The sequence below is a fragment of the Pseudonaja textilis genome, chromosome 2, assembly GCF_049901715.1.
Source record: "Pseudonaja textilis isolate UNSWEBS1 chromosome 2, rPseTex1.2, whole genome shotgun sequence".
NCBI classification, from domain to species: domain Eukaryota; kingdom Metazoa; phylum Chordata; class Lepidosauria; order Squamata; family Elapidae; genus Pseudonaja; species Pseudonaja textilis.
In genome coordinates, this window is record NC_141991.1 from 62,209,187 (window position 1) to 62,236,978 (window position 27,792).

At 40.7% G+C, this 27,792-nt stretch overlaps 2 protein-coding genes across 2 annotated transcripts; both read left to right on the forward strand.

The window, feature by feature from the left end:
- The first annotated feature begins 54 nt into the window (after window positions 1–54).
- Window positions 55–27,128, forward strand: HYAL3 (hyaluronidase 3). Its single transcript, XM_087924077.1, has 4 exons — window positions 55–187; window positions 22,938–23,918; window positions 25,738–25,827; window positions 26,569–27,128. The coding sequence occupies exons 2-4, from the start codon at window positions 23,001–23,003 to the stop codon at window positions 26,992–26,994; spliced, it is 1,434 nt and encodes a 477-aa protein (XP_087780203.1). The 5' UTR covers window positions 55–187; window positions 22,938–23,000; the 3' UTR covers window positions 26,995–27,128.
- Window positions 71–10,726, forward strand: NAA80 (N-alpha-acetyltransferase 80, NatH catalytic subunit). The gene is made up of 2 exons (XM_026725524.2): window positions 71–187; window positions 9,521–10,726. The coding sequence occupies exon 2, from the start codon at window positions 9,577–9,579 to the stop codon at window positions 10,585–10,587; it is 1,011 nt and encodes a 336-aa protein (XP_026581309.2). The 5' UTR covers window positions 71–187; window positions 9,521–9,576; the 3' UTR covers window positions 10,588–10,726.
- Window positions 27,129–27,792: the final 664 nt, after the last annotated feature.

Below are 27,792 nucleotides of genomic sequence, written 5' to 3' on the forward strand. Positions count from 1 at the left end.
CTCTAGAGAAGGAAACCTCCAAGCCATTAGGGGGCAGTGTAGCTTTCGGGTCGGGGAGGGGGGAGAAAGGGGGGAGCGGAACTTTTCTGCCCTCGCCGCTTTAACGGCGTGTGGGGCCGCGGGCGAGCTCAGGTGGCTGAAAATGGCAGAGCGTCCGCACGGCAGTTCCCGCGGTTGCTAGCACGATGTTAGTATTTATGATCAAACCCGCGTTCGGCGTTAATGTTGGTTTGGGGCCGGGATGAGGGTCTGGCAAGGGGGCGTTCTCGGCTGAAACTCTCGCCAGGGAGAGGCAGGGCAGTTCAAACGGGATCCTCTCTTATCCCGGGAGATCGGGAAAGCATCGAGGGTTGGGATATATAGACATTTTGGAGAGCGAGCAGGAATCGAGGGGTTGGGTGGGTGCTAATAGGTTTGGCTGACCGCTTCTTGATTCTTCTTTCTCCTGCTCCAGAAGAGGAGTTGGGCGGCCTGTGCCCATAAAAGGACATGAATCTCTGCAGCGGGGGCGGGCGGGGAAGCGCTAGGGTTGAATGGTGGGTTTAGGCGCTTCAGGATAAAAAGCAAAGAGGGATTCTCAAAAGCTATTAAACTCCTCTTTACCTTTTGTACCCAGGAAAGGGGGTGTCGGGAGGTGAAACCTAGAAGTCACCTCCTTCCAAACGAAGCCCCTAGTTAAGCGCAACGCAAATGCAGGGAACTTCCCACATTTCCTCCTATCGCCTTGTATGGCTTGGAGAGGACCATTTGCAGCCCAGTGGCTGGTTCTTTGCTGACACCTCGCGTTGTTTAATGGGAAAATTCGTGGCTGCCTTTTTTTAGGGCTTCTGGGGAAATGCCAAAGAGGTCTGGGTGACTCTGCTGGCAAAAGCGAGGGGGCGATTTATTGGAAGAAAGCCCTAAATTTGGACGGGTGGCGCAGGGCACTTTCTCTTGAGTATCCCCGGATAATAGAGGCAGCGCCCCTGGACTAGAAGATTAGGGTGCTTCAGGGGTGGTTTTCCTCGTGGAATTGAAAAATAATACCCTAGTTGCTTGCATCCACATATATGAGGGGAATAGAGCTCACTGTGTTACTGTACTGTTGGCCCTCTGAAGTGGTCCAGATTAGGAAAATAACCTCCTGAATATTAGTTTTTTTTTAAATTATACTTCCAGTAACAAGTTTAGAAGTGCTTCCCCATTCTCCTGCCTTTATTGGGAGGGGGGGGGGAGCAATTCTGAAATCCTTTCTCAAATTCAATAACTCTCATCACTAACAGTCCACAGCCTGGTTGAATTTCAACAGTTCAACATCTGTATCCAAATCTGTAATAGGTCTGGGATTCATTAGGTTGGGGAAGACTGATATAAATGAGTAAGCGTACTTTATGCTTCTGGCAGATTTCACCAGCCAGTCCCTCTTGGAAATGGAGAAAGGGATTTTAATGTTCAAGTTTAAATCCAGTGATGTATATGTGATAGTTTAATCAAATCTGTGGATTTTCAATATGTACATTTTATGTAAAATACATATTTGGAAGTCCCTCTGGGTGGCGCTTACTTATCAGTAGGGGTGTATACGAATTTGCTGTAACTGCCTTTGTTTTCAGTGGGCTGGAGTTTGGGTTCACTTTTGTTCAGTTGTAGTCTCTATATTTTCCTTCTAACAATAAGATGACATGGTTCTAGAAGAGTTAGAGTTTTGTTATCTGAATATTTTCTATGTCTTCAACATGAATATGACTGCACATTCAGGGAATCAGAGACTGGAAAAGAACCAAGCCTAAGTTATATTTTTAGTTTCAGAGCAGGAAAAATGTGCCGTGTACACAGGAAAACCCCCATCATCTTTGCTTGAACATATCCTCTGCGCTCTGTCCTGTCTTGTCTCTGGTTTCCATGAGTTTGTGATTCCTCATCAGGGAATGCTTGTTGGTGGCACACAGAGTACTTTTCTTCCATGTCCCCTACAAAGTATAGACATTTGGAGAAAGCATGGGTGGTGATCCCCAAAAATGTTTGTGCTCTGATATAAATATCTATTTTACTGTTATAGGAATAGCTTCATGGCAGTATCTACTAAATCTTTTTTTAAAAAATCTCTCTGTTCTAGCAAAATACAGGTAGTCCTTGACTGACAACAGTTCATTTAATGACAGTTTGAAGTTACAATTGCACTGAAAAAAGTAACTTATGGCCGTTTTCCACAGTTACACCCTTTGTAGCATCCCCAAGATCATGGGATCAAAATTCAGATGCTTGGCATCTGTTTCATACTTACGACCTTCACAGTGTCCTGGGGTCATGTGATCACCTTTTTCAACTTTCTGACAAGCAAAGTCAATGGGGAAGCCAGATTCACTTAACCACCAGGTTACTAATTTAAGAACCACAGCGACTGATTTAACAACTGTGGCAAGTAAAGTTGTAAAATGGGGCACAACTCACTTAGCAAATTTCTCTCAATTTGTGCTCAATTGTGGTCATAAGTCGAGGACTATCTGTTCTGCTTAATTCAGAGGTGCAATGATTGTCTAGGTGCTTGATTAAGCTCAAAGAGTTAAATATTTGAATGGAACCATCATGAAATATAAAGTTGTAGACCAAGTTGGGAAGGTGAAGAAAAATTCCCAAAGACGTTTATGGCAACAATAGCAGTGCTTTGAAAACCATATGGATGTGTTCACAAAAACACCATGAGCCAGACTTGAAGGACCTTTTTGTTGTTTCTTCTAAGTTTCATTTACTGGGTAGATCCTCCATTCTGGGTAATGGACATTCATGAATATTTATTTCTGGGCCATGATGGCTTACGGTTCCCTCAAGGAATCTTCTCTTTCCTTACTTTTTCAGTAGTTATTATAAAAAGAGTGCCAATAAGTTTCAGCCTGAAGTCCAGGACCCAACTCAGAGCACAATGGCTAAAGCAACCGGGTGCCCCTTGGATAGATGTTGTTGACTACCTTTCACACCACCTCTACTATGTGTTCTTCTGCTAATACCAGTGGATAGAATTCTTATGGGGGAAAGTTGATAGTTTCTTAATGTTGGAGAGGTAGTGTAGTTTCTCTCTCTCTCTCCCTCTCTCTCTCTCTCTCTCTCTCTCTCTGTGTGTGTGTGTATGAGAGAGAGAAAGAGAGAGAGGAACATGAACACATTAAAGAAAAAGGATAAAAAATGAAGAAGGAAAGAACGGCCTGTGTTTGTATACATGGATGATTTTATTGTTTCTTCTAAGTGTCTGAATGGAGTGTCCGAATGTGATGACCCTCTGAACTTATAAGATCTTAAATTGATGTGTGAGTTTAATTTAAGATAATCACAACCCAGTGTTCTTTCACTCTCAAGATTGTTAGAAACGGGTATGAGGTATGGGATGACACTGATGGCTTTGAAAGGTAAGCATTGAAACCGACTTCTGACAGAAAAGTTGTTTGTGCCTCTCTTGCGTGTTCATTCAGTTGGTCAACAAATATCTGGAACTGAGAGCATGCCTCAATGCCACACTGGTCAAGGCACTATAAATTAAGCTAAAGACCCATTGTACAGTCAGCACTGTTTGTGTCTACACTTTAATGATATAGTCTGGCTGAATGGATAAATTGTGGGGAGGAATTAGGGCATGGAAAGCTGTCAATCTAGTTTGCCTGTTCAACCTGCCCTATTTTGTCAGATGTTCCACCCTAGGTAACCCTGATTGTTGTCCTTATAATAGGACCGGATGTTGCTTGCTACCGTATACTGGATGGTCATTTATTAGAGAACAGATTGTCAGAATGCTTTTGCCTATATTTGGACTTGCCAGCAAGGATAGTTTTAAAGGATTCATTTGAGAACCCCTTAGAATTTGCTGGCTCTTTTTCATTGTTGAGTTGAGGAAAGGTTCCAGCCTTTGATTGTAAAGGTTGGGCAGTTCAACACTTAATTTACATTTCAGATACTTCCCCCTTTACCAGTATTCAAATTAGCAGCCTCTTCTTTCTTTAAAAGAAGTAATGGATAAGAAGTGCATGTTTAGTTCCTGCTGTGCTCTTGTGAAAGCAGCTAAACTGTTTCTACTAGGTGTTAATTGGCAAGCAGAAATTTCTAAGGAGAAAGGTGGTGCTACTTGAGGCAACTTCCATTCACTGAAGGTATTTGGCACTTTTTTTCCCATTTGCCCTTTTCTTATGCAATAACACTTGGACAAGGGTATTCTTGGCTTCCTTAATCAGATGTTGTAGAGGAATAGGCAGTCTAAGTCTTGGAAAGGAGGGCTGTGAGCTAAATGCTGTCGATGCCTACATTGTAAAGGAACAGGATCTATAAGGGTCACATCATATCACTTGGGTTGATTTTTTTGAGAGTTATAACTGAGGAAGAAGTACCTTTCCCTAAGTAATGTTAAAATACAGAGGATGAGAATCTTCACCCAGTCAGGGAACCCAAGAAGAGAAATATGGTTGACTGGAACTTTCAAACTTGTTTTAGACGATTGAATGCTTTATTGCCATTTTTAAGCAAAGCAACTTGAGATTGACACCAAGCTGAAATTAGGAAGAAGAGAACAAGCTACAGATGGTGATCATGGGAAGGAGTGAAAAGAAAGCCATTGCCGTGCCTGATATTTTCTCCTGTCTCAATACTACTCTCTTTTTCTCTTCTCTCAATACCATTATCATAGTGTTACCTGTATTTTTCTAAACTAGGTCCAGAATTCTGATAAAAATCAGTCTCATGCGGTATGCAAAATCGTCTGGATTTAAGCAAGGAAGGAAACCTGATTTACTGTAGATTAGAATTGATGTGGTAGTTAGAATTCAATGTAGTGAAAAGGACAATAAGTTTACCTGGGATTATGCTTTCCGCTCAATGTTCTAATCCGTATTAGGATAATTTTCAAAAACAGTTGTGGTTCTGTCATTAGCATTAGGATTATAATATATTTTGTTTCTAATTTTTTTTTGCTAAGGCAGATTTTTTTTAACATGTAATATAAGGCAGTTTACATATTCTTAAACACAACACCTTGTGCAACACAACACATTGCACAATTATAATAACATTGTACAATTTCAATAGAATAATGGACTTTGTATTTTTGTGCCTGTTTTGGGGTAATGAACATTCTTCAAAAGTCATTTACAAGATACTTTATTGTAAATCAATTGGCGAGGGAACTGGCAAATTCTCAATTTCTTCCCATAATAACATCATATATTGTTACTGCTGAAGATGCTTAGAAAAATAAGTTTTTGACATATCTGGGTAGTATTTTGATATAGAGGTTCATACCTGTTTGGTCTGCCATAGAGAAACCGTCAGTTAGCAATTTTATTAAAAAGTTATCTGTTACTTGCTTCCTACCATCTCTACTTACTTTTGTCCTTTCAGATCAGGTGAAGATATTTTCAAATAAAACCCTGAACTGTACCCTGAACTGTACCCTCAGCAGACACATGGGCCATTTGGGGCCAGAATGTGGACATTAAAGTGATATTGAAGCTTTGCTTTGCAGCATGACCACTTCCATTTATACATTAATGTGAAAAGTCACGCCCATGGGCACAGTGGCATATCTGGTTCTAAGGGTACTAAGATATTGTGCATCTATGAAAATGAGGTACAGTTAACTAACTTACAGTAGGCAATTGTCTCACAAAATTCTATGGCCAAAGTGGCTTACAAATTGCATTGTATTATGGAAAGAACATGAATCATGCATATCAAACATAAACATCAGCATGCAAAATAGTTCTATATTTTATATCAACCTTTGTTTCTGTTGGAGAGACAAATAGCACATTGTTGGCTCAGCCTTAAGATTTTACCCATCTTTAAGGAGGTATTATAAAACTTTGGAGTTCTTCATATTCTCTGATCTTGTTTGCTTCCAGACATTTTATTACTCAACTAGGTGACATCACTGCTGCTACTGAATGTAGAGCTTGCTCCCTGTTTATATTCAGTAGCTTGTCTCTCAATGTTGGTGGGGTGTGTGGTTTTCTCCTTGATAGTTCCTTAATTAGGGTTCTGCTTGGTATTGATGCCTGCTTAGCACATGGAAAGAGAACAAAAGTAGTATTCTGCCTAGAAGTATATGAGTGGTAGATATCCCTTCTGGCCATTCTTGACTAGGCAAGATGGAGAAACTCCCCCCGCCCCGGGAGCATCTCACGTGGGCTAGGTGGCATCTCAGATGGAGTGGCAGTGCTGGCTGAGTGTCTGGAGGCTACTTCTGCTGATCACTGGCTGCCAGCAGTTTGGCAGTTTGGGTCTCACTGGCTCAAGGTTGACTCAGCCCTCCATCCTTCTGAGGTCAGTAAAATGGGAACCCAGGTTGTTGGGGACAATATGCTGGCTCTGTAAACTGCTTAGAGAGGGCTCTAAAGCACCGTGAAGCGGTATATAAGTCTAAGGGGTAAGTGCTATAAGGATCTGGATGGGGGAGGGACTGACCTTGAATCAATCCCGGCAAGTGGAGTGTCTGTGGGTTTTTGATCCCCCAGGACCAGATGATGATTCTTCATCTTTCATTCTGGATGGGGTGATACTTTTCTGCACTGAACTGGAGCATGATTCTGAGGTCCTCCTGGATTGACAGCTCCTGCTGAAGGAGCAGGTGGTAGTTGTGGTAAGGGGGGGACTTTTCCTAGATTGGTCTGGTGGACCAATTGCATCCTTTCCTGGTCCAGGAGGCCTTGCTTATGGTCATTTACGCCTTGGTCACCTCCCATTTGGAATACTGCAGTGCACTCCACATAGTGCTGCCCTTGAATAACAGCCATAAACTTGGTCTAGAATGCAGCACCGTACACGGTAAGGAGACCTCTATGTAGGCCTATGTAACACCTCTGTTGCACGAGCTGCAACTGGCTTCCAGTTTCTTTCTGGTGCAATTCAAAGTGCTGGTCGTCACCTTTAAACATTTACAGCACAGGGACAAAGATGCAGGACCACCTTTCCCTAAAAACACCTACTTGTCCTACCAGGTCAGATAGAATGGGCATATTCTTAATCTCTCCCCATAAAAATTGTCATCTGATGAGAGCTAGGAAATGTTCCTTTTCCATGGCAGCCCCTGCCCTGTGGAACACTTTCCCCTCTGAGGTTTGGCAGGCCTGTACCCTTTTAGCGTTCGGTAAGGCTTTAAAGACCTAGCATTTCTCCCCAAAATTGGGAGATTAGATGATGGCACATGAGCACAGAGTTGTGTCATGTTATTAACAACTGCACTGTTATTTTAATACTTTATGTTTTGATGGAATGTTAACATTTTGAAAACAATTGTATGTGTCTTTTGATTTTTAATTGGGAGTTGCCCAGAGTTCTTGAGAGATGGAGAGCTATATAAATGTTATAAATAAAATAAATGGGTTAGAGCAGGGGTCTGCAACCTTGGACAATTTTAAGATTTGTGGACTTCAACTCCCAGAGTTCCTCAGCCAGCTTTGCTGGCTGTGGAACTCTGGGAGTTAAAGTCCACAAGTCTTAAAGTTGCTGAAGGTTGGAGACCCCTGGGTTAGAGGGATTGAGTTCTTTTAAATAAGCTTCCTTCTTCTTTGTTAGTGATATATAATGGGGAACCCTCTCCCCATACCTCTGCAAATGGACCAAGTGTACAGCATGAGGCTCTCTTTTCAAATCCTCAAGCCAAAATACCTCCCTTTAAAAAAATTGTGTCCTGCTCCATATTCACGCTTGATTCATGTATGTGCAACTCATTCTGTGGTCTAACTGGAAACATCAGTACTTCATCTGTGACTGGTTATGGGAATGTTTCAACATACTGCCTTCTTGCAATCCATGGCTCCTTGGGAGACATTGGAGGAAGTATTGCGTTGTGCTCTGGAGAAACATTCAAACAGTCCCACAATTTGCTTGAGCTGTTCCTTCCAGAGCTCAAATGATCACGTAAGATTGTTCTAGTATACTAATACTACATGTTCTTGCCAAACAATGGTAGGAGACTGCCACTAATTCCACACTATTGTGACAACATGAGAGCTGCAAGCAACTCTGCCTGCCCTAGTTACCTAGACATGATTAGGCTATTGTGATGGAATGTGCACTCACAGCATCAGAAGGGGAGTATTTTGTTAATTATTTTAGAGCCTTCCCAAAGAAGCCTGGATTAAGAGTCTGCTTAGTTCTGAGGTAGACTAAATTCACCCTAGAATCTCTCAGGATATATTTAATAGGAGAGAAGTTTATATGGTAGTCTGGTAAGTTTCTGTCCATTAGGTGCAAGCAAATAAAGGATTGAACTCGATTGGATTTCATTGTCTCATCTCAGTGCTTGAGCCTTACAGTTAAGGCAGGCAGAAATGAGAGGCATAATGAAAAAATGAGCTGCGTTGGTGCAGTGGTTAGACTGCAGTACTTCAGGCAACTTCTGCTGACTGCTGGCTGCCTGTGATTTGGCAGTTCGAATCTCACCAGGCTCTAGGTTGGCTCAGCCTTTCCATCCTTCCGAGGTGGGTAAAATGAGGACCCAAATTATTAGAGGCAATACGCTACTCTGTAAACCGCTGAGAGAGGGCTGTAAAGCACTGTGAAGCAGGATATAAGTCTTACTGCTATTGCTATTATAAGAGCCATATTTAGCTGTTATCTCCTGGTGAGGACCAGAGATGTGAAGTCATTATGACATTACTCATCAGTGATGTCATATTACAGCATCTTAAATGCAAGGGTTCTTCCTTTATAAAATTTAACTAGAGTCACTAGACTGTCTAAATGACTAGAGTCTAGTCATTTAACTAGACTGTTGAGAGAAGATAAAAGAGCAACTTGGACTTGGATCTTCCTTTCAAGTAGATTGCTTTTTTACATATAGATTGTCCTTTGTGGCCTTTAAGTAGGTGATCCAGGTATTTCAGCAAAGGTTTTACAGAGAGAGTAACACATTTTTGAAAAATAATGCTTGTGGGGTAAAGAGGAAACCTACAATCAGTTCCTCTTTTTTTTTAAAGGTTTAAGAATAATAGAATTTATATATTATTTCCAATGGGGAGAGTATGAGTTACCAGACTGTTTTCTCTTAATCTCACCCAACTATATACAATCTATTGCATTTGTGTAGCTTATTCAGGGTGGTATTCCATACAGACATTCTGCTTATTGGTTAACATATGGTAATTTATATTTGGACAGTAAAGAAAATGAAAGTAGCAGCTTCAGAGTAGCAGCTTGTAGGAATTTGTCTGTTTTCTACTTGAATGCCTATCATTTTTAGTTATCGGGCCCGTGAATGGAAGCTGTACTCCAACCTCTCTTGAAACTACTGGAGCAGGTTGGAGACGTTGCTGGGATAATAGAATGATGGTGGTGAAAATAAGGTTTATTTCGATGTACAGTATGTGGCTATTAAATGGATTTCTGCATTAGGTCCTTTTGTTGCTGTTTGGGCATATTTCAGAGGACTCTAACTTGTGCTTAACCTAGGCAAAACAAAGCAAAGAACTGCTGAAGTTTTCCTGTAATGTCACTGAGATGATTAACTCTCTGGGAAGTAAGTATGCATTGCAAGCACATTTCATTGTATTTGTGCTTTCAGGAGTGCACCAAACTCTCTCTCTCTCTTGCTTGTGAAGTTTCATCACGGTGAGAAGAATGGGTTCGGTTTCAGAGATGCTCACAGCAGTCCCCCTTCACAAGAGGCCTGATCTCCTGGAGGCCTGTGCTGACCTCATCAACGAAGAGTGGAAACGGAGCCGGACTTCCCGTATCCACTCCCTGCAAAAATCTAGTGACAACTTTCCCCTGTGCCTGGTACTGATCAAAACTCTGAGGCTAACGGAGGAAACTGCGGAAGGGAAGACGTCCAATACCCAGTGCCAACTTCTGGGACATGCCAGGTTATCCCGTGTGATTGGCCAATGTAACAGTTTATTTGTGGAGACCGTGGTGGTGGCCAAGGCCCTCCGTGGAAAGGGCTATGGCAGGAAGCTGATGGAAGCTGTTGAGAACTTTGCCAAAGCCCATGGCTACCAGCATCTGTATCTCACCACACATGACAAGCAACATTTTTATGCCCACCTGGGCTATAGCTTGACCAAGCCTGTTCCGTGGGCTGGATTCATCAGTTCTCTGGTACCTATGGAATTTTTGGAGAACTTCTCTACCCCTCAAGCTAAGGTGGAGCTTCCTGCCCCACCTGGGAAGCATAATACAAACGCATCTTACCAAAGTAGATGTGGAGCAAACCTTCCTCCTTCACCATGTGCTGCACCTCTTTCTTCTTCTCCTTTTTGCTCAGTAGCCCCCCCTTCATTGCCTTCTCCTTGTTCTTATCGTTCAGGGACAGCTACCGTTTCTTCCTGTCCTCCATTGCCAGGTCCCCATCCATCCTCTGTGCACTCCAATAATGGTCTGGTTCACTCTTTACCCTCAGCCTCCCCATTTGCTTCTGCTGCTCCAACTCTTCTACCCTCTCCTCCTCCTCCTCCCCCCCTTCCACTTCCAGTGCCTCCACCAAGAGCCTTTTTACTAGCCCAGCCAAACTCCAGTAAACCTGCCTCTTCCAGGGTTTTGGAGAATACATTTGAAGAACAGACGCTTTTACAAACACCTTACCGGGATCTGAAAGGGCACCCCATATTTTGGATGAAGAAGGATATCTGATTTTTCCATCGTGTGACTGTGCAATAAAGATGAAATAAATGAATGAGGAAAAAGGAAAGCCTTTCTTGTTTTAAAAGGGAAGTCTGGCTTTGTGAGACAAAAGATTGCCATTTAAAATGAATAAAACAACGTATTTGGTTTTCTGTTGTTCTTCCTTATCAGGTTCTTTTTCGTTGAAAGTTAAAGATGCTAAGACTATATGTTAGGTACACTTTGAAGGCCAGCACTTGATTCTTACTGAATTTCAGTAATTATTGCCAAAGTTGTGTTTCTGGGGCTATACCGAGCTGCCCTATAAATTCCCGTGCTTCTCCTGTATTGTGTATCCCAATAAACAAAGCACCTTCAAAACTATGCAAGTTGTCCCTGCTGACTCTGCAGGGAGCATTCAAACAAACGTCTCTGGTGCTGATGCATAAAGAGAATAGCTTTACCATCCCCTCTGCTAGAATTTATTCCATCATAATACATGATTTAACTATGGTTTATTGAATAAATGTGAGTTGATTTGGTTTATCAAACTTCCGAAAGGATAAAGCTAGATTTACAGCCAAAAGCAGTCAGCTTCTCATAACCATTTTCAAACTCAAAGCTTATTTACATGTATTACAGCTGTCCCACTACGATGAACTCTGGGCAGTATACAAGACCAGAAAAAAGAATCCATAAGAACAAAACCTAAATACATACATATTTATCTAATACTTGACTTTGATGGGTGAATCATTGGCTTCATGTGAACTGAATAGGACTGAGATGCTGCTGCTTTGGTGGGGTAATAGTGGAGCAAGCTTGCTTCTTCATAAGTTTGTCCCATTCTTAACTTGGACCTCACGAATGGCATCTGCAATAAAAGCTCTTTCCCGTTAGCCGTCATGCACTTATAAAGTGATTGTGTTTAAAGTTTGGTTTGAGGAAAAAACAACTCTTTAATTATATTGACTGCCAGGACTTCTAATCTCCACAATCTGGAATTATGGGTTTTGGAAGCTTTAACCAGATGCCTTCCAAAGAGGTTAGTGTATAGGTTGCTTGATACAAATAAGGTTTATGTCAAATTACAATAAGCTAGCAAAGTTATCATGGAACATGCATTCATGTACCATTTTTTTATAAAAAAAAATACAGATATGTGAAAGCTGATCTGAACACTTTTAAAATGAAGATGTAACACTTCATTCTTGGATTCTTCATTTCTTTTAGTCTCTAATTGGTTAATATTCCATCTGAGTTATTGCCTCCATTGCTTGATAACTAACCTACTAGATGCATGTTGAAAGTGATAGCTTCATATTGGCTCCCCGGTGAATCCACCTGCAAGGTCATTGCATATTTTGCAGCCAAGTGTTAGATATATTCTGACAGTTTGTGGATATAAGTAATTTAAATGCATGAAGTAATGTGATACTTCTATAACAGTATTTAGACTTAACACTTGGCTTGCAATTCCAAATTTTTTAAATTGCTTTTTGAAAACGAAGAGGGCAAGCCTCGTCAGGAATTTGTTCACAAAGCAGCAATGTTGATACATCTGTAAAGGAACTATTAAAGAAAACAGCAGGCACGTGCAATTTTTTGAGGAACATATAGGAAATGGTATTATTTCTTCATTGAATATTGTACATTAATATTTCTTAATACTTGAAATGAAAAAATTCCCTTTCATACTAAAAGCTACACAGGTGACATTGCACATACAGAATAGCAGGTATCTGCTACTTAATTGGCAGACATCTATTGCATGCAACTCTTTGGTCTAAAGCCGTATTTCTCATCTTTGCCAACTTTAAAACATGGGCTTCAACTCCCAGAATCCCCCAGCCAGTATGCTGTCTAGGAAAGTCTGAGAGCTCAAATCCATGTGTCTTAAGATTGCCATGGCTGAGAAACAGTGGTCTAAATAATATTTTCATTTTAAATAGGAAAGTCATCGAAAGTCAACCTATGACCACAACTGAGTCCAAAATTTTGAGCCCAAAATTGAAACTGTTGCCACGCTTCTGAATTTTGACCATGTGACCATGGGAATGCTGCAACGGTCATAGGAAAAATGGTCATAAATCACTTTTTTCAGTGCCATAGTAACTTTGAACAGTCACAAAATGAATGGTTATAAGTTGAGGACTACTTATAATTTTTCCAGTATAATGCTTGGAATGGCAAAAGTTGCTTGCTTCCTATTCTATGGAAAGGACTAGAAGTTTCTTCCTCACAGATCCAAGTGCTTTCCTCCATGCCTGAGCTAGAAGACCAACTGGCCATCCATTCGCTGCCGTCTTTGACAGCCCTTGTTATTATCTCCTCTGGCCTTTAGCTGGAGAATGCACTTCCCATTTTCAATGCAGGGAAGCCCGCCTGTCTTCTCAACACCACCAGCTGATGGAGAAACGAGTTTTCAGTCTTGGTAGTGCTGATTTCCTGAAAGGTGCTTTTTCAAAAGGCAACTGGACTTTCTTGCTTTTTTTTTTTGAAGATGTTTCACTTCTCATCCAAAATTTCCTAGGTGAGAAGTGAAATGTCTTCAAAGAAAAACAAGAAATACTTGGGTGAGAAGTGAAATGCCTTCAAATACAAGCAAGAAAGGCCAGTTGCCTCTTGAAAAAGCACCTTTGGGACAAATATGCCCTGGATGACGAAGACATGTATTTGTGATAATTTTTGCTCATTAGCAGGTTGATGCCTGACGACATCTACAAGCTCAGCCATTGATCAGAATTCACACAGCATTTCAGAGGGGCACCTCTCCCAAGTTTGGGGGAACTTCCATCAGCTGCCTGATTGAGTGATAGTAATAACAGATGGCTAATCTCTGATAGTGATAACAGGAAGAAGGGGCTTTTGATCTGTGACATCTTCAAGCCAGCCTTGACACAGATCTGATTTAGCTCTCCTAGCTTTTAGCTTGAACAATGTTTTGATAGATAACAAGAGGCTGCTGCGTCATTAGGCACCCACTTTCTAGAAGAACACTAATTTAGCAATTATGTCCCTGACAGAAAACAGAATCATAGAGCTGGAAGGGACCTCAGAGGTCTTCTAGTCCAATCCCTTGCTCAAGAAAGGAAACCTTATACCAAGAGTCTTCAAACTTGGCAAGTTTAAGACTTGTGGACTTCAACTCCCAGAATTCCTGAGCTACCATGACTGGAGGAGGAATTATGGGAGTTGAAGTCCACAAGTCTTAAAGCCTGTCAAGTTTGAAGAGTCCTGCCTTATACCATCCCAGTGAGATCTTATACCAGCCCCTTCTTCCTGTTATCACTATCAGAGATTAGCCATCTGTTATTACTATCACTCAATCAGGCAGCTGATGGAAGTTCCCCCAAACTTGGGAGAGGTGCCCCTCTGAAATGCTGTGTGAATTCTGATCAATGGCTGAGCTTGTGGATGTGGATAGACCAAATGCTTGTCCAGTTTGTTTTTTTTAAAAAGCTCCAGTGATGGGAGTATCCACAACTCCAGGAGGCAAGCTATTCCACTGATTAATAGTTCTCACTGTCAGAAAATTTCTCTTCACCTCTAGGTTGGATCTCTCCTTAACAAGTTTCCACCCACTACAAGTAATCCTTGAGTTACAACCACAACTGAGCCCAAAATTTCTGTTGCTAAGTGAGACATTTGTCAAATTTGACCGATCTTATGCCCTTTCTGACCACAGTTGTCGAGTGAATCACTGCAGTTGTTAAGTTAGTAACATGATGGTTAAGTGAATCTGGCTTCCCCATTGACTTTGCTCACCAGAAGTCTGCCAACGATGATCACATGACCCTGGGACACTGCAACCGTCATAAATACGAGTCAGTTGCCAAGCATCTGAATTTTGATCATGCGACCATGGAGATGCCGGAACGGTTCTATGTGTGAAAAATGGTCATAATTCACTTTTTCAGTGCCTTCATAATTTTGAATAGTTACTAAACAAACTGTTGTAAGTCGAGGGTTACCTGGGTTTCTCGTCCTTCCTCTAGTGCTTTGGAAAATGTCAATCCCCTCCTCTCTGGGATAGCCCTCAAGTACTGAAAGACAGTTATCATGTCCCCTGTAATTCTCTTTGATCAGCTTGACACACCTGGCTCCATCAACCGTTCGTCATATAATTTAGCCACCAGGCCCTTTATCATCTTTGATGCTCTCCTCTGTACATGCAGTACATAATGCACTATGAAGTGGCAGAGAGAATGGGATCTTTTCTGCTTCACCCTGTATCTCCACTTCTCCCCCTCGTGATTAGGCTGTTATAATTTGGCTGATCCATGTCTCTAAGTCAGAAATCGGGTAAAATTCCATTTTGGAAGTATCAGACTTGCTGACCTAAGCATAATGGTCTTGCAGGAGAAGGCCAAGAGAGAGAAGAGGAGGGACGTGGCAGGAGTGTGGAATTGAAAGTACACTCCATTCATAGTTTCTTCAAAGACTGATTAGATGACTGAAGCTTCTGCAGCACAAAAATCTAATTGGAGAGCATGATTGATGACTCTTGGCTATGGATTTGTTTCGTTGGTCGATACACCCAGAGGGGTAGGGGGAAAAGCAGGATCAAGGGTGACAGTGAATTACATATCTCAGAGTTGGCTACACCCAGGCAAATGACAGAATGTTAACTTCTAATAAATCCCCTTTAGTTTTGGGAGTGTGGCTCAAGGCTCATCATTTAATTGGAGTAACTGCCGGAATCCTGACAGATACACTATTCACTTGGATAACACGATTGGGCCAGCAAGCGCCAGGCTGATACCATCCCCTGGAGATCACCTGGCAATGCCATTGACAAAATGTTGCTGAAGGATATCAAAATTTGCTGTTGCTTGGTGGCTACTGAAGGGAGAGAATACAGATACCGGAACATCTAAAGCTTTCTCGATGCCTCAACTATGGGTTGGAGACAAGAGGAAGCAAGATTATGAGAACATGCTGTGGTTAACTGCAAGTGGATAAGACAGAACAAGTGTGGCTTGGAGAATTATCTGAATCTTGTATTGCTTCTTTTTTGAGCAAATGGAAAGTTGTCATCAAAAAAGGTTGTTTTTTTTTAAAGTTCCTTAAATGCAAATCACATCACAGGTAATTCCCCCCTTTAGGCACAGCATAAATATTTGTCTCCATATGAGCATGGACTGAACCTGGAATGCTCTACTCAGCTACCCTGGAGCATAGATAGCACTTGAAAAAAGAAAGTCAGAACAACATAGATTGTTGTTGCAGGAAGTAAAAAATACCTGGGGTACTTCTAAAATAAAGCATGGAACAGAAAATCATTTCCCATTGTTGCACTGTTTTATTAAAGGATAGCCAGGCTGCTTTATGAATTATTCCTATTCATAGTGCTTTCTTTCAGATTCATATAAAACTGGTATTTTACTTGCTTTCAAGGTAAGCTTATGTGAGTTTTTTTAAGCAGTTGAAAAGAGATAGTTCTCATTAATTTAAAAAAAACCTTAGGACTGCATTGTAAAAGTTGGCATTGCCTTCAACATATAGAACCTCAGGTTTGATACAGTTATTCTCAACCTGATGCCCTTCCCATCCAAATTACTAGTCAGAAGATTACAACATGCTTTTCTTCCTTTACACACACACACACACACACACACACACACACACACACACACACACACACACGTTGGTGAGAAGAATAAATAGAGAATAAATAGAAGAAACTGTGAAAAGTGCCATGATTTGAAATTATTTCCTATTGCATCTTAAAATTTTGTGAGCTGAGTTATTGTAGATGAAAATACGAAAAGGACTCTTTAACTGTCATCCCACTAAGCATGGTAGATTTGCTTCTATGAAACATTTGCTGTGCTGCTGTTGGAAGAAATATCCTTCTGGGTTCCAAATGGGGAAAAACTCACTGGAAACATGGAGGCTGTTTGGAAGGTTTAATGGCGGACAGGAGGACCACATGGCCTGGAGCTCCAGAATGAAGAGGAAGGATGATCACATGCTTCAAGGTGAAGGAAGAGATCAAGAAGGGCCAGCCAAGATGCTGAGAGACCCTTATATACCCTCTGTTGGGCCATACTTTAGTGTTTCCTGTTCCTGTGCAAGAAATGTATCCCATTGGCTGTCAGACTCCCAGGGCTGGGGGGTCTTTGTAGGCTTTTCTGAGTTCCAGGCTTAGTTGAGCCTTGCTGGATGATGATGCACTGAAAGGGTTCTTGGGCAATTGCTATACCTTTACCTGGAGATCTTTGTTATGTAAAGTATTCTGGCCCAGGCCTTAATGGCCCACCCATTAACAAAGGTGTGGGGGTGAGCTTCTGCCTCTCTGAGTTTCTACTTTACTCTTTTTAGGGGAAATATTCTGCCTTTTTAATATTTCCCAGGATATTTCATTTTTCTAGGAGAGGGGTAGGTGCTAACGTCCTACACTGCCCAGCTGTTAGTGCTGTGTTTTTTTCTAGTGGCAACTTGGCTTTTACCTGTAATCACATGTAAAAAAGTGCTTTTTTCAGATTTAGCCAACAGAATTACTTAAGTAGTACAATTTGCTGAACATTAGAACAGTGCAAATAATAATCTGCTCTTAAAAATTGACTTATGTAAAGGAATGCCTAAAACATATTTTCATCATTAGTTTAAACATTAGAAAACAATGTTTGTGCTTTAAAGTTCTTCAGACCTTTCCATCAGACAGAGGAGACAACCACAAATGAAAGGAGTTTCTTCAGCTTAAGTAATATTTATTATGTGACCTACTGAATTTTGTACTTGGTCTGTGCTGAAACACCCGAGAAGGGAGTTGCAAATGACCAAAAAAAATGGTCCAAAGAAAGGAGTCTTGGGCCAAAAATTAAAGGTTATGTAGGGAGGATCTTTGCTCTCAGGTTTTTTGTGCCTGTTTTTCCTAAGAAGTTGGTAAAGCCAAAGGACAGGAGGAAGATGAAAAGTGGGGTTGCTGAAATTGCCATTTGCATTTAAAAACAGTCCTAAACTGAAATGTAAAAAGAGATAGGAGGCAACATTTGCATTAGGTTCTGCAGGTGCTGTGATGGTGTCAGGCAGCAGAAAGGACATTCTAGATTTGTCAGGTGAAAAGAACAATGGCTTAGCATATAAAAGCCAAATGTTACTCTGAATTGTCCCCCTCAATGGAACACAGAGGTTCTTTGGCATTCAAAAGAATGGAATGGAAAAAGTGATTTATATGATAGGTATGTGTACTTAAAAGAAGTCACACGGGGATGCATGTGTGTGTGTGTGTGTGTGTGTGTGTGTGTAAGAACGAATCAAAATTCAGCTTATAGTAATTTTTTAAGGTCAATTTTTATAGTATGAAACTCTTTATAAAGAGTAACTTCATACACTTCAGAACTTGGATTAAAGCCAAAGCTTTTGCTATATAATCTCACTGTATGGCTGCTTGTTTCCCCTGAGTTTAAAAGACAGAATAGAGTTTGACAGCTCAAAAGCTATTTCCTTTGATTAGATCAAATGGTTTATTGAAGGGAATTATATGACCATCCGTCTAACCCAAATAACTGGCCATCTAACAAAACTGGTACTTAAATAACAATAAGTAAAAACCATAAGGCAGCACAGAGTTAAAAATGCCCAAATCTGACATCCTGGCCCCAGCACCTAGGGAAAAAACAGGTCCTCTGTTTTTTAGCTTTAACCACTAGACCTTTTTGAGGGCAGCCTGTAGTTGCAATTGTTGAGGAATTTAGTGCCGTAATTTTGATTTCTCCTTCGTATTAAGAAAAGTCTAGAAGTTTAGAACCCATTCAGAGCTGACCTGCTCGGTTTGCGCTCTTGTTTAATGAATAAAGGAGAAGGCGGGTGGCCAAGCTTCACCTAGTTTCAAAGCTTTGCTCACTGTGAAAGTTCCAGACTTTCGATTCCCATGCCAGAATCATTTGCCAGCCAATCAAGTCATGCAGTCTCATCATCATAGCAGGGCCATGAAGTCATGGTGCCAGGTTTGATAAAAACCTTGGGATTAGTGTTGCTTGTTGGGAGCTTTTGCATGGAATCTAGTATGGGTACTGTGGAAGCTGGCTGCCCTTGGGGTATCTCTGCTGTTGTCATTAAGGAGCTCCTGGCAGCTTGTAAGACATTTGGGCATTATCTTGTTGGTAGGTATGCTTTTTATGTTATGCTTTTAACTCTGTTTGCGTTACTAATGCAGCTTAAAATCCCTTTATTGGATTTTTATTTACTATTCGTTGCCTCTGGGTCCAGAAGAACCAATTGCCTGGGCACCTGATCGCTGCCCTGATATTTGGTAAAACGTAATTGGCCACAGGTGTGATCCAATCACATTGCCCTTTTGAAGAAGAAAATCTGCTAAACAAGATGATAGTGGCCAGAATTATATTCCTGGTTGCTGGCCCAGTGCAAAATCTGGGGGCCATTGGCTCAAATATTAAATTGCCCCACCTGGGGCAGAATAGGTTGGCTCAATTTGGAGATACAAATCCAAATGTGGTGCTTGTGTTCCATTTATTGGAAGTGGGAGAGAAGAAGGGACAGAAGTCATTGGATGGATTAGGATGGGTCTTTTGCATTGCCACTACACAGGGATTGAAAGAATGTTCTTGTAGGCTTTTACAAAATATTGCCCTCATTACTGAATGCTGAATCCAATCTATTTCCAATTGGTGCTTTTCAAAATATAAAGTTTTGCATTTGGTGGCTTTGAATTTATCCTGACTCTTGGACAAGTCTCTAAGATTTATTGGCTAGATTTTTGGAAAGGGTTTCTTCTTGCCTTCTTAGGGCAGAGAGAATGGCTGGCCCAAGGTCACCTGTGCTAGAATTCTCAGTCTCCCGGTTTCATGCCTGGTCCTTTTAACCACTTCATCAAGCTGGTTCTCAAATATAATTTATCCTAAGCAAAATTACATTCAATGCCTCTCATTTCAGCTATTAATACAGCACATCAAAGAGGGCTTTTCAAGTGTCCTATTATTTAGAGCACAATGCTATTCTGTTTCTTGTCTTCAAGTACATTTCTTGAGCTATTTCTACCTTCCTCAAGATAAAAGCTACTCACTTTCTGTTCACTTTCACAAAAAGAAGCATGGATAGATGAGAGTATACTGTATTTTACTAAAATAATCTCCATTAGCATATTTCTTATATAAAAACAGATCAAGCAAAGGCAACAAAACAGAAACAGGAACATTATCGACAAATATTACAGTCTTACAGGCTTGCAGGTTGTATTGCACAATTTGAGCAGCGAGGAGAAAAGACTTGTTGCAGGAAATATTGTAAAATGGCAAGGTGACCGTTGGAGTATTCCCATGATGATCAAGTTACCAAAGTGTGAGCAAAATATTGTACAGAGAATTATTTTTTTCGGTCTGTAATGAAGTGTGGATTTCAGGCCTGTCATTGCTGCCAGGATACATGTGTGGAAAAGAGTTTGATATTGACTTATCAACTACTTGGGAAGTTTGTAGTTTTTACTTGAAACCAGTTTAGTTTCATCAGGAAGTTTGTATTGGAAGAAATGCTCTGTTCTAGCTTGCTCTAATATGGTGCCTTCCAAGTGAAGGAGGAGATCAATTCCCATAAGTTTCCAGGCTGAGGTTTATGAGAGTTGACATCTACCCTGTTTCCCTGAAAATACAACCTACCCTGAAAGTAAGTCCTAGCTTGATTTTTACACATTCACCCAATATAAGCCCTACCCCCCCCCCAAATAAGCCTAATTAAGATCGTGCCCACTCCAGAGTGGTCAGGTAAAAATTAAGCTGGGGTGGGAATGGGGGAGTGGAGCTGCCCTACTACTTACCTTTGGACAGTTGTAGCCAGACCTCCCATACTCTAACACCTGCCTTGCCGGCCCATTTCTTCTACAGCTGGCAAAGCTGGCAAGGCTTTCCTGAAAGCCTCTGTAGCTGATAACAAAGCTCTGGATCAATCCGGAGCTCTGTTAACCAGCTGCAGAGGCCTTCAGGAAGCCTTTCCAGCCACAGAAGTTCCTGAAGGCCTCTGACAGAGAAAAGGAGCTGGAGGCAATACGTGCAAGTGAGGTTAATCAGTGGGTGACTTCCCCTGAAAATAAGACCTGGTGCCTTTTTGCTGGCAAAAAAAATATAAGACAGGGTCTTATTTTTGGGAAAACACGGTATTTGACAGCAGAATGGGAAAATTGTATTTTATCTTATCTTGATTTCTTTCAATGTGGGAGAAGTCAAAAGCCTAGTCAATGCAAACTAGGCTTTTAAAATTGTAGAAAGAGGTTGGTCTGCAGTTTCTTCAACTAGATATCCAACAATCCAAACCACCAAGTGGAAGCTGCCCAGACAGGAACTTGCACGGCTTGGTTGGAAAGTTGCATAACTGCCATAGAGTCATTCCTCCCAGCATTTTCTGTGTTGATCCAAACAAGTCCTACTCACCAGGATTTAATTTTAGGTCACCTGATTAACAACAGTCTTTGCGGGCAGTTCCCACTTAAACATTCTCACTATTTCCACCTTAAAAAACTAGTCCTTGGATTTATCTCCTGAGGAGTTTCTTCACCTGCCTGGATGTGCTCAGTCAGCCTTGAAGAATTTTATTCCCCTCCCCCTGTGTTTCCTTAGGAACCACATGCCAAAGCCAATCTATTTTACCCTTTTTATGATTTGAAGGCCACTTCTCATAATCAGTGTCCTTAAGTTATTTATAGCAGATATAAAACATGAAAAGCACCACTTAAAAAGACAAATATTGGGGGCAGGTACACCTCAATGCATTTCAAACATGGTCCACCACTGTGAAACTGGCCCACTTCAAATATAAGCTATTGCCTGGATTTTCATTTTCTCCTATTGGCCTGAGCTCTCCTTTTTTTTTCCAGCTAGCTTGGCTCCTTTAATTACGATTGACCTTTGAGTCTTCCTGGTACCAGGGTGATATATACCAAAATACAACTTTATAGCTAACCATCACTATGATGGATTAGGAACATGCAGTGGCTGATCTCAAACAGCAGACCACTGATTTAGAGCTGCAAATGGACATTCTTGTGCTACCCAAAAAGCACCTTTCTGGGGTACACTTTTTCCAACCAGCTAGGTATCTTAGTTGCATAATGGTCCCAAAATTTAGAAGGGCTTTATTCTTGACCAGATTCAATGCCCTCCCAACAGCCAGTACCAAAAGAAGAGGCCTCACTTAAATGGTAGAATATATTATTCCGTAATGTCCCCTCTAGGCAGGAATTGTTATCTCCATTCTTTATCCTGGTCCTATTGACTTGTTTTAAGTTATTATCAGATCAGTCTGACTTTATGTCCCTGATCACAGGTAAGTACTGTTTCATAGTTTGTACAGTATGGCATAGTATGTCTTCTAATTCTCTTTAGATATTTTAGAAGAAATACGTTTCCCTCTTTATTCTAATTGTGAATTTTGTGTTTTATTTGCTGGACTATGACTGAATAAAGATTGACTGATTGGTTGATTGATTGATTGGGACAGATAGTGGGATGGGGAAGCTTAAAGCAAAAGTTATATTTTTAAAGTTACCTAACACATACCTTCTGTAAGACTTGGTTTGTTGCAAAGGGACAGTGGTTGACCCACACAGGATGTGAGCATCTCAAGGAAGACTGTTTCCTAGTTGTCAGATAATATTTTGCAAGACATGGACCAAAGAAGCGAGCTATCTCCTAAGATCACAGGTGTTTATAAAGCTGATCTGATAGTAGTAGTTCTTTAAGGCAACTTGATTTCTAATCATCTAGAGTGATGCTTTCTTTTGCTGTTTTGGCACCTGTTTTAATCCTACTTCTGCCACCCTTTCTCTCCCTCTTCACTAGCAGGGTTTTAGGAAAACAGAAACAAATCCTCACAAATCTGAACAAGAGAACCTGAGGCCAGAAGCTTCATACTTCTTACTCTGTAATAAACAAAGCATTTCTTCTGAAGCTGGATTCTCAGATTAAATACATCTTGTACAATAACTTGATTCTAACAGATATTAACAGATAACTTGATTAAATGAGTTAACTGATTATATTTTTGTTCTAATTTTTCCACAAAGAATAGATACAGGTCTCTCCACCCATCCCTACACCATTTTGAGAGGGTGATAATTTGAGAAATAATGACAGTCCTGAAGTCAGGATAGTGCTTCATAAATAGACTTTAAATCTGTCCTGCTGGGTCAATGGCACAACTCATTGATTATTCTGAGGGAAGAGGCAAACCTGGATGTCCTCAGTTCTAATCTGACATTTTAACTACTACATTTACAAGGTTCTCTGTAGCTAGTGGTTTGACTTAATTAAATTTATTTTTTAATTTTTTTCTTTTTATTATGTGCTATTGGGTTAGAAATGATCTGTAAATAAGGGGTGCAGCCAGATCTTAATTAACCCATCATCCCCTTTTCTCTTTGTCAGGGGATGCATTTATGAACAAAGTTTGAGAAGTTCCAGAACAGATACCAGCTTATTCCATCCACCATGATCCTGGAGAGAATTATCTGGATCTGCATCACCTTCTGTACTGCATCTGTTAGATCCCTGGCAGGGAATAGTTGGAAGCAGGCTGCTGCCAGTCCTATCATCCAGCATAAACCATTTGTTGTGGTGTGGAATATACCCACAGTCAGATGTCAAGAGCATTTTGGGATCAGATTACCTCTGGATGTCTATGGCATTGTGGAGAACAAAGGCAATGTGTTCCGTGGACAAAATATGACTATTTTCTACAAAAACAAGTTTGGACTGTATCCCTACATATCTCCACAGGGTGACTGGCATAATGGGGGGATCCCTCAGAAGGTTAATCTGAAGAAACATCTAGAGAAATCCACTAAGGAAATCACAGAACTTTTGAACAATAACTTCCAAGGTCTGGCAGTAGTAGACTGGGAGGAATGGCGACCTCTTTGGAGACGAAACTGGGCACCCAAAATGGTTTATAGGGAGGCCTCTAAACAATGGGTGAGGAAAAGATATCGTGGACTCTCTACTGAGGAGCAAACTCACTTAGCTAAGGTAGAGTTTGAAGAGGCCGCACGGGTGCTGATGGAGACTACTCTAGCTCTGGGAAAGAAGATGAGGCCACAAGGTTTCTGGGGCTTCTACAGGTTTCCTGATTGCTTCAATAAATGGGGGAAAGAGGAGAACTATACTGGCCAATGTAATCCGAAGGAGGTCCTGTGGAATGATCAGCTCATGTGGTTGTGGAAGATCTCCTCAGCCCTCTATCCCAGTATCTACCTTCCGCTGAAAGTACCAGCTTTGTACCGCCAGCATTATATACATCACCGTCTTGGAGAGGCATTTCGTGTGGCACAGTTCGGCACAGAGCATCCCCTTCCCGTGTTACCATATTCCAGAGTTTCCTACAGGCATTCTTCAAAGTATCTAACTGGGGTAAGTACCCTGGGGTGCTCAGAGAAGCGGGGTAAGGATAGTCCATGGATTGCAGAAAATACTTATATCTACTATTCAGCTGGAAAACATTTTTTGAGCTGTATTCACTTCTATAGTACATAATTCCTTTGTTGCATTTATCTCACTTTTTTCCCAAAATACTTCTGAATGGCATATATAGTTTCCCCATTCACAAAGTCTACTGTCAGCCCCGTACTGCATTCTTCCAATTATCTTTGGATGGATTAAATGTGGGAGAAACTTCCTGCTTCATGGCTATTCAGTAAATAGTGTTTCAGCCTTGAGTCATCAATTGCATTAAAAATACCATGTATAAAAATGGAACTGCTGTAAGGTTCATTCATTAATTTTGCAGATTATTGTTTTCATAGAAAGCAAAAGGCTACTAATTAACAACAGTGCAGAGACAAACTGCATCTTTTCTGAACAGGCTAAACTGAGTAATTAAGTAAAAGGAGTTTGCACTTGTTAAGATTTTTATTCTGATTATTGTGCTATTCAGTGTTGTAGATTTTCCTGAAATTTTTGAATTGGAACTTTTTTTAAAGAAAAGAATTCTATGGGAAATGTTCAGTTTACATTGAAAATAATCTCATATAAATATAACACTGTGCATAGTGGAAAATTTTGCATTCATAATAGGAAATTTTTACAGAAAATATTTTTCCATACCATTATTGTTATGTAAAGTATTACCGGGTAGTTTAATTTATTTTGGTGTTCCAAAAATGTGTACACAGAACTAAAAAATTATTATTGCTTGGATTATAGATATTCACTTGGTCTTTGGTGCAGTGGTCAAACAAATCTGTCAGGCTCTTCAGCCATGAGAACACATGCAAGATTTGTTTGACCAGTGAATTCAATGGAACACAAGTGTCTCTCAAAGAATAATAAAGTCTCTGGCTGGCTTTATGACTTATCCCAGGCTGGTGATCCTCCAGCTTGTTTTAGAGTCCAATACCCAATTATGCTAGCTGAAGCCCAGTTCATATCATTACTCTTCTAACTCGTAAGTACCGATTTGAGGTATCTGTATGGAAAAAGATCATGCTACACCTCTAGATCTCTGAAAATAGATCTTTACGCTCCATTGAAACCAGTTTAATAGAGACTTTATATCACTAAAATTATAACGTGAACACCTCATACAGAGTCCCCAAAGTGCTTTTTCCAGAGGCAACTGGTCTTTATTTCTTCTTTGAAGAAATTTTGCTTCTCATCCAAGAAGTGAAACATTTTCAAAGAAAACAGGAAGTCCAGTTGCCTCTTGAAAAAGCACCTTTGGGACAATCATGACCTGAATGACTGAGAATCTCCATAGAGATCTCATACAGATCCGCTATCGTGTCCTGCCATTCTTTTGGAAGGGGAAGAGGGAAGGAAGGCTTGCTGGCATTTTTCACATGGTTTTGCTTTTGCTGTAACTGCTTGGGAATTAGGGAGTGGGATTCAGAGATGGAGCAGACTCCCACCCAGCCAGTTCAAGCCTGGTTCCAAGGCCATCATGCCCTGACAGTGAACTGTTATCTGCCTAGCACCTCAGCATTCTCAAAACAATCTTGCAGCATCACATTGGCTGCCGGTGGATTGGTCAGAGGGGGTTGGGTTTGGGGAACTGGGAGAATTGCTTTGTGCTCTGTGGGGTTTTTTCAGATTCCACCTGACTTTATTGCAACCATTTTCTCTCAGTAAAAGTTCTTTTGTTGCAACTTAATGGAATCAAGAGCTTTGCTTTCTTGAGGGACCAGCTGGGGCAGGTCCTTACATTTTCTCTTCTTTCCTTTGTTTGATTCAGGCTGACCTGATAAATACAATTGGAGAAAGTGCAGCACTTGGCAGTGCTGGGGTTGTACTCTGGGGCGACCTCTCCTACTCTAGGTCACTTGTGAGTATTTCTGAAACATTTGTGTGCTCCACTGTGAACACGAAACAGGTCCATATTCCTCTGTGCCAGTGGCATTCCTAGCAGCTATTGGGAAGATTCTATCCAGCTTTAAACTCTGGTTTAGGCAAGATATTGTAGATTCATAAAGTAATATGTTTTCCCAACAATGAGGTTTCACTAATTCTCTATAATTCTTTCATGGTTGGGTCTTCTTAGAGGACATTGTTCATATATTTGTGCAAATAGCCCCAAGCCTGTAACATTTTCAGCTTGAGCGGACCTAATAAAATATATAAAACCAATCTGTGTTTAGAAAAAAAAAAGGGGAAACATTGCCTTCATCTATTACAGTATTAGAACATACAATGATCAAACAAAAATTATAGGAGGTTGAGGCAATATTTTATATATAACATAAATCAAATTATGGAATTTTTTACTGCAATATATAATGTTGACTGCCAAGCTGGATGTTTTTAAATCAAATTCATGGAAGAAAAGACTATTAAACAATATTCATGTATGTACTGCCTTCCAATAATAATGGCTTAGTACCTTTCCATGCTAATTGTGATAACCAGGTATGGAAAATGCTAATGTGATCCAGGTTCTGCTTAGAAGTCGCTGACTTGTCTCTCTAGCAACACAATGCTGGAATGGATGATTCTCTTGGCCTGATCCACTTGGTGCTTCTTGAGTTCTTCAAAATCCAAATCCTAATTCTGATCTTATGTTCTCCAGGAGAGCTGCAAGAGTCTTCACCGTTATATCACCACTACACTGGGACCTTACGTTGCTAATGTGACTATAGCAGCAAACAGATGTAGTCGCCAGCTGTGTCATGGGAATGGACGTTGTGTGAGACGCGACCTGAGTGAATTAGGAGCCTTTCTCCATCTGGACCATCAGCTACGGGAAGGGGACCTTGGGATAACAGATTTTCAAGAACAAAATGTGTCAATGCAAGATCATTTTCAGTGTCAATGCTATCTAAAGTGGGCGGGCACCCACTGTGAGAGGCCACAGACGATAGAGCCCTTTGAGATACCAAAACCTAACCAAGCTTCACATTATAACAATGTATACGATCCAGTACATGATGGTGACTTTGACTTGGGATCAAATATCTGTCCTACCTCAATTCATAGTAAAGAAACAGAAAGATAACAATTCCTCCAAAGTAGCACTTTATTGAATAGGAATCTTGATTGGTTTTGTTTTAGGCAGTGAATGTTTCCTGATAACTTGAAGACAATTACAGAATTCTTGAATTATACTGGGATAATCATCTTTCTTTTACCTCATATTTTCTCTCTGTTGTCTTTACTTACATCTAATCTTAGCATGAACATGTTCTGGCAATATCTGTATCCCCATACAAGGTCTTCATCTTGCGCAGGTTCCCAAGGGAGACAGGCTTAAGTCTTTTGCTGTATTTGTATTAGAATAAATTTAGCAGGGAATGTAGTTTAATTCTACTTTTCTGATGTTACTGGACATAACGAAGAGAAGATGGGAAAATGAATTGCCCAGTAAGATTGGTGTTCAGCCAGTTCATATTCTGTCTTTTCTCTTAATACCATGGCACAGAGTTGATGGATGCATGGTTCTCTGTATCACATCTGTTCTGTCATAATTATTTTTCCCTGTCTCTCTCTTTCACAAAAGCACATCTTATAATTGTATGCAAACAAAGCAGGTTGAAAATACATCAGTTCAGCCCATTATCAGGTTGGATTTTTTATTTTTCTATTTATTGGGTTCACTTAACTGAGCACCTCATGCAAGACTTGGAGGTCTTTTGGTCATCTCACTACGTAGATATGATCAAAAGGCCTCTGAGTCTTGCATGAGAAGGGACGTTCTATTTGTCAGCAAAAATTATAATAATCAGTTGCTAAAAAAATGCCCCTTCACACCTAGTGTCATGATGGGTGATTGAATACAGGACTGCATGAATTTGAT